A 12,848-nucleotide genomic window follows, 5' to 3' on the forward strand; every position below is an offset into this window, starting at 1 on the left:
ACATATCTCACACACACACACAATGAGGAGAGAGTCGCTGACAAATGAGGTGAATACTTTCACAGCTGTTAAGAGCAGTGATCACCGGGACACCGAACGCTCTGTGGAACCCACTCTGCTCTCTTGGTAGGCCGCATACTTTTCCCGAAACTCATGGAGGAAGTTGTATTGCTACGGACAAGTTTAATTAAGGCGTTAGTTTACATGTCAATTAAGTGGTACAGCACATCTAAACAGTTGAAGCTTGCTCAACATCACATTGGGTGAAATATTGTCCCTTATATTTTACGATTGCCTCAACGTTTACGCCAGCAGTGCACGGTCATACAGATTTGGGTCCTTTTTAATGGAAGAAGCTCCTAAATGATCAGAGTGACCAATACTGGATTTTATAAGCAAACACCAATATCAATGTTTGAGATTTTGAGAACAAAGACAACTTAAAAGGCAGTGTGTAGGATTTGTTAGCATCTAGCGCACAGATTTAGCTGAAATGTAATATTATTATTGACAGTTTGTCTTTCAAGCTCAATTTTCTCACAACATAGTATTTGAATGCAATATTTATCAGCAACTCATGTCAAAGCACTGTTACAGGGAAATCAATTACGATACTTATCAAACTAGGTGTTATTTTCATAATTGTGGACAGTCTGACTTTGGGTCACGCTTACTGGAAACTTCCAAAAACACGCAATACTTTTACATAAATAATATGAGAAGTAGTAGCAAATTAATTAATTGGTTATCCAATAGACTATTTGGACTGAGTCATTTCATTTTGATGGTGGACGATCTTATTATCATCATCATGAATAAGAATATACTGACGAGGAACAAAAAGGAAGAATTTTATGGAGGAACAAAAAAAAGATTTTTTTTGTATTTTGAGCACATTTTGCGTAAATTAATGTATAAATGGCAGCCTAAAAAGGTAGGAAATCAACACTTATGATATGCAGTCTGCATTAATGCAAAAATAGACATGTTTAATAAGGACAAACATTAAAAAGCCACCGTACGGTTCCTTAAATTCAACAGATCCAGAGAGGAAGAGAGGAGATCGCTCACCTTCACGGTTTGTATCGCTCCTCCTCCTCGGTGCTCCCGGAGGATTTCGATGGCTTTATTTGCCGTCATCGTTAGAGAGAGCAGAAGCAGCAGACAGGCAGCGACTGAAAACATGAGACATCAAGCTTTTTAAAAGAGGTCAGACTTTAACAAAAACTGACATATAAAGAAAAGAAAACACATTGATCTCGCTTGACATGAAAAATGACAAAGAACAACTTTCAAAGTAAAAGGATATGTAAAATATTCTTACTTAATCCGGAGCGCCCCAGGCCTCCGTAACAGCTGAAGGGGGAAGGAGAAAGAATAAATAAAAAATAAAATCAAAAGCTGGAAGCAAATCGCTCAGTTGTGTAATGAGACTGTTACAGAAAATAGAAGTATTTGTGGTGAGATGTGCTCGAGTTCTCCAGGGCTGCTCATTTAATGAAGGGACTTCATGAATGTTTAAAAATACTTTAAATATTACAAAACACAAAGGGTAGAACTGTTGCAGAAAGCATGGCCGACACGGTTGCTACGTTCGCATGCTCGGGTAGAAACGGTCCAGTACAACTAGTTTGTTCCTGTTGCCCGATGAGCAGCTCCCTGGGCCTTTCAGCAGGTTTTACAAAAGGGACAGGTGAACCAGCAACCTTCCCCTGGCTGCTTTAGTCTGGCGAGGCTGCAGTCAGTAGTTGTTACAACACATTGTTGCTGCCGCTGTGACACAAGAAAACGTTTGACTATTTTCTCATTAAATCTGTGAAAAGATCTGGTTGGAGCACCTTTTTCCTCATTAACAAGATATCTTTAATATTCTAATGACATATATCACTTTTATGATAACAAATTATTCAATTTGTACAAGAATGGTTTCTTGTTAGATTATTACTTTATGTTGTTTTATCACAAATTCACAACGCTTCTTTATACTACTTAAAACCTCATAAAAAGAAAAAAAACATTAATAGTTATAGTGTCATGCTGCCATATCAAATAAAAACAAGAAGGCTCACAGTTTGTCACGTAATTACTCTTTTTCATTACTTTCTACTCTACTCTCTTGCCCTAGGAAACCCCATCTTTTGAACTAAGGGTGTTGTTGGAGCCAAAATGGGGTTTTGTTGTTTGAGAGAAACACTGAGTGAATGGGGACATGTAGTTCCTTTATTTTAACACGGGGTGGACCATTCAGCTCAAAGGGCATATAGGTAAGTGTCTGCTAATGAGAACAGGTGTGTGAGGATGGGAAGCACAATAGTTTTTGACCGTGGTCGAGTCAGCTTCTCGTGCGTTTCAGTTAAGATCAAGTGTTGTATCCTGTGTTGTGCTGCACCATGTAAACCATAACTTAATTCAAGTGTATTGGACATGCGGATTAATGCTATGGTGTCACGGAGCAGAGAATAAATGAATCAAAGAGTTGTGGCAAGAACACGTCCGAACATGTTCACCCATTCGCCCACCTAGTGGCTCTAAGACTTACATTGGGTAAGGTTGGAGCCTCTACAGGTGTTTTATATTTTTGGTTTAAAAAAAAATAATCAAAAGTACAGAGGTGCTCTAATATATGAAAAATGAGACCAAGAAAATAAGTTTCGCCATCAACGGTACAACCTCTTTTGACGGCAACTTGACTGCCAGTTAAAATAAATTAAACACACTTTGAGGACTTCGATGTCGGAAGACATTTTCTGTTCCTTTTTTTTTATCCAGAAGAAAGAGGAAGATGAACTGGGAAATGTAAAATACACCAAGCGATCAGAAAGTATTTTTGTGAATGTTTTGTTGAACACTAATGTAAATTTTTCGAAACAAATTTAGAATCTCAACAGGTCACTTACTGGATCACAGTCCTCCTGTTGTTCTCAAGGCTGACCTGCAGCTCCTCGAGGATCTGGCAGCACTGTTCCAGCTCAGGAGCTTCTCCGTCTTGGAAGGGCATGTGGTGAACTGTGAATCCGCGCTGCCGGTAGACCTCCAGCAGGGAGGGAACCCTGTACTTGTTCAGCTCTCCTCTGGTGCAGAAAACAAACACCTCCTGTACCCCTTGGTTCTGGAGCTCTTCTGTTCACAAGGAGGAAACAAATATGTAAAACAGGTTCTCCAACTTATAGCCTTTTTCCTCTAGCTAGCTCGTTTAAAACCAGATCGTGTTGCTTATATTGCTGAGAACACATCAGACTCACAACATATTTCCAGTAAAGGATGCTCACTCACACACACCACATTTCCCAAATCCATGAGGTATTTCAAAAGAAAGGTAAAATAAAAGATCTACATGTGCATGTTAAAATGGTTTAATCCAGAGCATTATCTTCAAGCACCAGTAAAGAATAAGGTTGTCTTACCAACATCTCTTTCCAGACTCCTGCGGATGTCTTTGTATTTGCAACCTGAAGTAAAATGAGGAAAACATTGTTTCGTCAGTCGCACAAAAACCTTACAATAAAGTAAAACAGCAACATGCAGAGATACAAAAAAAATAGGATGCACTAGGGTTTTACCTGGTAGTGCACATATCCCAAGAAACTGCGAGCACTCCACTATGGACAGAGGTAACCTAAAAGACAATCATATACATTACATTACACACACACGCACGCACGCAAACTGACTTTCACTGATGCACAGACTTTTTGGCAAAAGGAAAACTGCTAAAAACGTACCAGGAAACATGAAAGGGCGTCAGCTGCTCATCTCCAACATCCTCCTCTTCAGATGAAGAGTCAAACTCACTTGTCCTCATGGCTCCAGCCCAACAGACTGTTCAGACAGAAGGGCGGTACAAAATGTTTGCCGTGTGGGATTATTTTCAATCAAGTTTAGAGTCTCTGCAGCTCAGCACCTGCTTGAGGCGATGCCATTTTTGTTTTGATCACTTCATAAAATAGCAGCATTTGCTTCAGGACTTTTGTTACATTGTGCAGTTCTCTATTTCATTGAGTGCGGTTCCCCTGAACGTCACACTGATATGAGTTTGTACGAGGGCTAAAACATGCTAAAACATGCTAAACCACGATGGGTATGCTCCTTTAAATAAGCGACCATGTCGGCGAGCAGCTAGGCTACACACCAACCTGTAAACTATGAATTAAACATGCTTTAGTCCGGATAATAGCTAGCTTTCTCTCCACTACCCGAGCTATTAAGATTCAGATAAAGACAGCATTATCTCGAACAATAGCATACATGTATACATCTGCTTGGAGAGACATTTGTTGCTACTAGTAGCTAACGTTAGCTGTGCAACTTATCTGTCAGACCGAAATCGCGACACGGAGGACAATTACCTAAAACAATTTCGTAACCGTTATTTGCAATAGGATAGAGCGCTGTTTAGTATTACGGAGGTATATATATTTGGCTTCATTTATGCTACGTCTTTGTCTTATTCCTCACCAGTCACGCTCTCGTCCTGTCGGCTGTTTTGACAGCTCCGTCAGCTGCTGCTCCGATTTTGAAAACTCATTGAGTCTAGCAGCCAATCATATTCGAGTACTGTCCCTTAACCACGCCCCTCTGCAAAACAAATTAGTCACGTGTGCGCTCGATTTATCCCGCGGAGAGATACACACGGGCGGAGTGAAGAAAAGCCATCGAATTAAAAAACAAATGTTGGTATTCAAGGTTTTTTGATTTTTGGAATCGGATATTAAGTAGCCGAAGCCTGTTAATTGTAAAATATATATACAATATATGAAAAAAAAAAAAAAAAAAAAAAAAAATATATATATATATATATATATATATATATATATACAGTATATGCATAAAGTTATGTATAAAAACGTGTGTAAATTATACTGCTCTGTATTGTTACTTAAAGTTGACATGTGTATGTATAATGTATGTGTTATTCATACCTATATATATTTACATTATGTAGGCTGTATTACACACATCACAATGACAATTATTCACATAATCGAAGGCATTGCACTGTGTATAATGCCATTTATTATCTATTGTTTTATTCTTTCTTTATGTTATTATTTTATTCACAGTAATGTTTTGTCGGAAATTGCACAAAGAAATTCACAATTCCAGATTGAAAAGCTTTCAAAACTACTTTCTGAGCATCATTTCAAGTGTGAGCTATAATGAAATAAAAAATAAAAACGTGTTGGTAAAATAGAATGGAATATAGTTATAATATAAAAAATAATGATATATATAATAATTATAAGCAAGCGATACTTCCATTGGGGCATTTACATGGTTCAGTTAATCACAGCGCTGCTCACTGAGCGTCATGCGGGACATCTGCTGTCCGCACAGCGCATGCGCAGCTCAGCCAGCCTCCTTCAAACGCTACAAATAACTGAAACCAAGTTTCTCCACAGAAAAGGAAACAGTGGACATTTAAAGTCTTTTGGGATTCTTCACTGCCTCTTTTCAGATGTCTGGAGACGCAACGTTAGAGAGCTGTAACTGAGGTGAGTCCTTTGGCTTTTTTTATACCTCAGTGAATGTTTTTTAATATTTGGAAAATCACTGATATTATGATTTTGTTTGGGATTCATTATAATATGCTTATAGGTAGCTATGACCGTCATAGTCTTGCAACTATAATAAAAATGTGATTCCTGTATATTTCTTAAGTGTTATAAGATGAGCAACGGAGATCTGTCATTTTGGTTTAGAACTGATTTATATGATGTATTTGTAGTTTAAAATATGAGGCTATCACATATTCCATTTTCCTTCTTCTTCTTTTTGCTGATCCATGCCTGCCCTTATGTCAGCAGACTTATAAGGAGGGATTTTGGCTCCTGCAGCCATTTCCCCTGCAGGGCTGAGCTCTTTGGCTGGCTTGCCACTTCCTTAGCAGAGGGGCTACTGGCAGGGGCAACATCGGAGCAGGTACCACAAACAAACCAGAATATGGACACAGAAGTCGTTAAATCTGGTTAAGAAATGTTATTCAAACTCTTCTAGTAAATGAATAGGCTTTAATATATAGGGAGGGGAAATCAATGATGTGCCTTTGGTCAGGAATAGGTTAAAGATTCACTTTAAGGAACAAAAACAGGTTGACTTTCCTGCTTTGAGCCCTTTACACAGGAGTGTGTGGTGGTTCACTGCATGGTGGAAATACTCTTTACTCTTTCTCTTTACAGTTGATCAGCTAGAAATATCAAACTGTGTGTGTGTGTGTGCATGTGTTTGCGTTTGTGTGTGTGTGTGTGTGTGTGTGTGTGTGTGTGTGTGTGTGTGTGTGTGTGTGTGTGTGTGTGTGTGTGTGTGTGTGTGTGTGTGTGTGTGTGTGTGCATGTGTTTGCGTTTGTTTGTTTGTGTGCGTGTGTGTGTGTGTGTGATTATTAACTGGGTGTTTGCAAACAGCCTTGTTTGTGTGTCTCTCTCTGCAGGTCATGAAGCCTCAAGAGGCCGAGCTCGTCACTGAAATCTCAAAGGTACTCTGCTCCTTATTCCCTCCTCAGCCAGCCGGGCTTTGTTAAAGAGACCGTTCACTGTATATTTAAAGCTCTTATTAGTGTAAGAAATGTACATGTCAATGCTGTTGTGGTGTTGTTCATTATTTTTGATTTAATAAATGACACCTGCTGCACCCTCAGCTGCAATACATGGTGTCGGAGCTGAAGACGGGCTTCACCAGCGCTCTGCTGGAGCTCAGTCAGATCCAACATGGAGACTCGTACCTGAGGGAGGAGCTGGAGGAGAACAGGAGGAGCTGCCAGAAGAAAGCTCTCCGTCTGGAGGCGCTGGTCGAGTCACTGAGGGTCAGACTCAGATCAGTTCAGCTATTGAGAAAATATCTCATTTACAGTCAAATTACACTATGTGAGCTTTACCCGGCGTCTTGTCTTCCTGCAGGAAGAACTTGGAGGGATGCGGTGTCAGATCCTGCAGCTGTACAGTAACAGACAGAGACCTCAGCAGGATGGAAAGAGCTCCACATCCAAACACAGAGAGAGGTGAACAAAAACAAACAACATGAATAAACTACAAAGCTTTACAGATAAGAAAAGAAAGTATGAGAAATATCTGAGACCTCTTTCTCCAAATGAAGACCATACTTCTCGTAAAACTTGTTTTACCTCATAGAGGAAGACAAACATGTTTCACTTGGTTTTATCATCAGACTAAACTCATTCCATCATCTGAATTTACTTGAGACTGAAAGCTTTAAGCTCGGCCAAATATATTACGACAAAACACATAGAAGAAGTTAAGTGCACAATTCATTTCTCAAATTAAATAAAAATACTCGAGACCAGTAGAACTCTTTCCTGCTAAATTTCAGTCAAATCAAAGTGTAAAATGCAGAATAGAACATGAAAGTCTTCTTCACTCTGCTTGCCTGTTTACAGGTAATACAGGAAGATGTGTTCAAGCTCATGTTGTGACAATTTTCAGTGGCACACAGCAAACAATTACTCATAAAAGAGCCGTTGACGCCGCGTTAAGATAATATTTTTAGAACAGACGTGTAGAAACCAGCAGAGAGACATTTTGCCATCTGCCCACTGTCGTGCAGCAGTGATCCAGCAGAAGCGGCCTGCGAGCAAAGGCCGTGTGACTGTTCGTCGGCTCCACCGGCCGGTCTGTCTAGAGGGAAGCTGCTCCTCCACTGCTTCCTGCAGGGCCTCAAGGCCGGATTCAGCGAGGGCAAAGGTGAGCGGGTGAGCAAAAAAATGCTCCAAATTTCCTCACTTGGCTTTTTAAAAAAGGGCAACATGTTTGAAAACTTTAACAACTTGAGTGTGGTTCTTTGTTTGATACTGAAGCCACTATAGGTTAAAGAATGCAGTGCTGGTTGATGGATCATTTCTATTTGAGTAAAAACACTCAGAGTTTAGCAGTCCAGAGTCTTTTTGTTGACTCAGGTTTTCAGAATCGTGTTCATAGATCGTGATGTTGGCCATAGATCGTAAACTGATTATATATTTAAAAAAGACATTTTTGATATTGCCACTTTAAAGCATCTTATATACAGGAGAACATTCCTGGCCACTGCAATAAGACTGTATAAAAAATCACCTCTGGCCAGATCATCCGTCAATTGAATCATCAACATCAATAACCCTAGCACCGCTTATATACTATATTTATTTACACACTTCATATACTTTGCATTTTTATTATTTAATTTTCTTAAATGTCTTATATGTAACTCTGATTGCTGCTGCCACAACCAAATTTCCCCTTGGGGATGAATAAAGTATCATACCGTATCCTATCCTTATTTCTGTTTGCTACATTTAGATGATCAGATTGTGGAATAAACTTGAGGCCCATTCCTTCACATTATTTGTTGACGTCTTCTTTTTTGTACAGATGCTCGACATCAGGTGGCGATGCAACTTCTGCATTCTGAGTGGGAGTATGTGACAGCCTTAAACCAGCTGTATGATAAATACAGGACACCGCCAGCTCACCAGATGACTGTGGAGCCGTAGTAAGTGCTAAATAGGACAAAAAAAAACACAGCACTGGTCTGTCCTGTCTAAAAAAAAAGAAGTTTTAACACAACTGAACCTCACAGATTATTACTAGTTGCTTATATTCTAAAACACGGATGCAAACGTTCAAATGTGATCGTCTTTGCTTTAATTTTGTATTTGCAATTAAAACCCTCAACCTTGTGATCCAGTCAGACATATCTGAGGTTTGTGGAGCAGCTGTTACAGCGACATCTGCTCTTCAGAAACACCCTGCAGGAGCGATTGACTGCTGAACACTGGAAATCTCTGGTTGGAGACATCCTGGTGCAGCTTATCGGACAAAACGATGTAAGTTGGTGCACTTGTTCTAAACGACCTCAGTCCATTTGACTGTAAAATGAAGGCGCTCACGACTGCTCTGACTTGGGTCGTCCAGACAGGCTTTTCGGACATGTACCTCGGATACACAACGACCCTGGCATCATTCTTCTCGCTGGAGTTCAACAGACTGAATCATTCTGAGAAAATGCAGAAAATACAGGTAATATAAGTGTTAAGGGACAGTATTCTGTCAGAGTACCTGGGAAACCGGACATGCTGATGGATATTTCCTGTCTGCATTTAACAGAGCGGCCAGACGGAGAGAGAGGAAATTAAACTGCTCTACCTGCTGTTGGCACCTGTCTCTCGCATCCACGGCTACTTGAGCCACATACAGGTGAGTCAGCAGCCACAGGGAGTCCGTCCATGGGACTATTAAAAAGGCCTTATGACAATTTAGAAACACCTTTAGAAGTACTACAGGTCATAATACATATAGTTAACAGGTACTTATTTTATATTTCTCCACTTTTCTTCTCTAGAACTTGCTGCAGTGGACGGGCAAAGAGCATCCTGATTGCAGCCTTCTGCTGGGAACCGAGCGAGCACTGAGGAGCATTTTGTCCCGTTGTCATGTGATCCTGGAGGAAGACGTCCGGTGGGAGGAAGTAGAAGGAGGTCCACAAAGGTCAGGGCATCAAGAGAAGGATTGGTGGATTCACAGATGATCTTTAACGATCAAAACTCATATTGATGCCTTTTCATATAAGATTAAATGTTCATGATTTTTATTGCCTGCGTGTTTTTGTCAAATTCTGAAATTGATATTAATTCTTTGCATGACAGCAGCTGCTCTGATGCGGTGGCAGGTGGACCCTCTGCAAAGTGCTGCACCAGGAGCCAACTGACCAGAGAGTCTCAGCGTCAGTTCAACGCTGCAGCTCAGAGGTGAGTGTCGCCCTCTGCTGGCTGCAGTGACTCTCAATCAGAAGATCAGTGGCTCGATTCCGCTAGCCCATGTCGATGTGTCCTTGAGCAAGACACTTAACCCCCCGTTGCTGTGTCTACAGTGTATGGAGCAAACATGTTAGTCGCTTTGGATAAAAGCGTCAGCTTAATAAAATGTAATTTAAAGAAAGAAATAATGACAGCAGGAAGGAATGACAGGAAAAGGGAAAGCACTAAGGAAAAGGATAGAGAGAGTAAGTTAGATAGTAATGAAAACAAGTAAATGTACTACAGATTTCCACATCCTTCATGACACTGCCCCTCATGATAACAGTTGATGTGGGGATGAGGGGCCTGGTAAGGCAAGTTTATTTGTATAGTACATTTCAACAACAAGGCAATTTCAAATAAAAGCATCAAAACATAATGCAGAAGAAAACAAGATTTAAAACTGTCAAAAAGCAAAAAATAGAATACGCAGTGCAGTTAAAGAAATAAAATGCAGTAGTGAGATGCAGCAATTGAATCTGATTAAATTAAAGGCAGCAGCAAACAGAAAAGTCTTCAATCTGGATTTAAAGTAGCTGAGGGTCTCGGCAGACCTGCAGCTTTCAGGGACCTTGTTCCAGATGTGTGGAGCAGAAAAGCTAAACGCTGCTTCTCCATGTTTAGTTCTGACTCTTGGAACAGAAAGTAGACTCGTCCCAGACAACCTGAGGGGTCGGGATGGTTCATAAGGTAGCAGCAGATCACAAACGTAATAACCTCCACTCTCCTTCCCACAGAGACGACCAGCAGGCTGCCACTAATGGAGTGGACGGATGTCACGCCATGCGTCTGGAGTGCTGGTCCTGCAGCCCGGTGAGGAGGAAGGGCTGTGGAGGAGACCTGAGCCTCCCGAACCAGCCGGCCCGAGACTGTGGACACGCCTGCTGCTCCCTCCTCACCCCTGACGCCGCAGCGCGGGGGGAGACCAGCAACTCAGGCCGGGGCACCTACAGCCAGCTCACCGGGAAGGGCACCAACGGGCTGGAGGCCCCTCACGCCCTAGAGGACTGCGAGACGGACCAAGACGACACCTCGGCCTTCGACTACTCCTCCGTCAGCTCCTGCAGCCCCGACGGCACGCTGCGCAGGGAGACGACAGGCAGCAACAGTGGGGAGGACGAAGAGGAGGATGAAGAGGAGGACAGCCAGGTGCCGGTGCTGTTGAAGCCCTCGTACAGCCAGCAGCAGCAACAGGCGCCCCGAGAGAGGACTGTGTGTCTGAGGTGGCAGATTCCCAGGTTGACCCCTCACCCTCCTCTGCGAAACGCTGCGGGGCCGTGTGCAGACGGGCCGCCGCCGTATGGAAAGAGGCTGGTCAATGTGAGGAAGGGGTCGCCTCCTTTACATCCAAAAAGTGCCTTCAGGCCCATCTGGGATGATCCATCCAAACAGGTATTTAGCTTTTTTTTTGTAACATGAGCACCAAGCTCCGTCCATGGGCCTACTATTGATATGTTGAGAGTGAAATAATGAGTGAAGTACATTGTGAACATTACTCAAGGATCACATGCCTCTGCCAACGCTACACAGACACTAACTTTCTAACACACACACACACACACACACACACACACACACACACACACACAGAGAACAGACTTAGTAGTACCAACAGTGGAGTAGAGAATTGGAAGAGCATTTCTTCCATCACTTGATTCCATATTTTTTCCTGACAACTCCATGCAGTGCTGTTCAATGTCAAACTTGCTCTCTGTATACATCCACATCCCTTCATGTACCAGGCGGATGCAGCTCCGGAGAAAGACAAGAGAAAAGGCTTCATACCGATTCAAACCCCAGCGAGGAAAAGCTTTCTGAACTTCAACCCGAGCAGAGAAAACCTGAGGTAAGAGCCTCCATCAGGCAGAATTGTGACAGAAACACTTGAGATTTACTCAGAGACTTGTATTGGTGCTATCAATGCAGATATAATATAACATATACATAAATATATATATACAAAAAACTGGGTTAATGAGATGAATATACTTTTACCTCTCACCTCTTCAGACCAGGCCCGGCTCAGCAGAGAGGCCCCCATGCAGCAGCCCTGAGCGCTGGAGGACTGTGGGACGACAGTGAGGACAGCGAGGGGCCCTGCAGCACCGTTTGACCCGCAGCAAAGACAAGAGGACCAGCAATAATAAATATAAAAAATAACTGTTGCACACAACGTGCAGAGGTTAAAAACGGGAGCCCAATTTGAGATTTCTTTGATGGAGACATTTCCCCAAATGGTCACGACAGCAACGCAACTGCATGGATTGTTGGTGATACGGCAGACAGCTTTGTTTGGCTCAAGCTACATTTTAAAATGTGATATAAAAGATCAAAGAACAAAATTCATCTGAGAAAAATAAAATTACACATTTGAAACAATGGTTAGACTGAAAAATCTAAATAAATATTCCAGATCATATTGTTTTGTTTTTTTAACTTGAGGTGGTAATGTACGACACAATGTCTAGTTAGCTTAAAGCTAATGTTACTAATAAATACTTCTTCATTCATTTAATGAGTATATTTTAATATCCAACAGAAGCAGTAAAGTGACATTTTGAAAAACATGCTTATTTCGCTTTCTGGTGGAGAGTTAACGTCCCTCTTGATCGAGTAGTTAGTGGTTAGATAGCTGCGTGAAATATTAGGCAAAGTCTGGCTCTATTAAGTAGCAACAAACCCCACTCATTCATATGTTGTATATCATTTATGGAACGTGTCCAAAAACCGAGCTGTAAAAAGGACAATTCGTTGTATTAAAACCGGCCATTTTTCCGAGTAGGTCCGTGCGGTACGCTGGTAAAATTGAGTCGTTATTCATACTTTGTTTTTTCTGGAAAATAAACAAAAAGGAAATATAACGTGTTCATTGGTGAACACTTTTTTCTTCTTCTAGTAAATGGATTTTGATACGCGGTTTCCCTGTTTCCGGTCTAACGTTAAACTAAACTATGCACATTCTTGCCAATACAAAAAAATAAAAAAAATAACTCGAACCACTTAACAACAAAAGCTGAGAAAAAAAGCATTTTTTTCCAGTGTAAAAAAAAAAAAAAAAACTAGGAGCGA

General features: G+C 41.3%; 1 protein-coding gene across 1 annotated transcript; it reads right to left on the reverse strand.

The window, feature by feature from the left end:
* Window positions 1-81: 81 nt before the first annotated feature.
* Window positions 82-3,802, reverse strand: cdkn3 (cyclin dependent kinase inhibitor 3; the record flags this gene model as incomplete). The annotated part of the gene is made up of 7 exons (XM_079224178.1): window positions 82-171; window positions 1,072-1,175; window positions 1,325-1,356; window positions 2,898-3,120; window positions 3,405-3,449; window positions 3,561-3,616; window positions 3,723-3,802. The coding sequence occupies 7 exons, from the start codon at window positions 3,800-3,802 to the stop codon at window positions 82-84; spliced, it is 630 nt and encodes a 209-aa protein (XP_079080304.1).
* Between the last annotated feature and the right edge of the window lie 9,046 nt (window positions 3,803-12,848).

The sequence above is a fragment of the Taurulus bubalis genome, assembly GCF_910589615.1.
Source record: "Taurulus bubalis genome assembly, chromosome: 1".
In the NCBI taxonomy this organism is placed as follows: Eukaryota; Metazoa; Chordata; class Actinopteri; order Perciformes; family Cottidae; genus Taurulus; species Taurulus bubalis.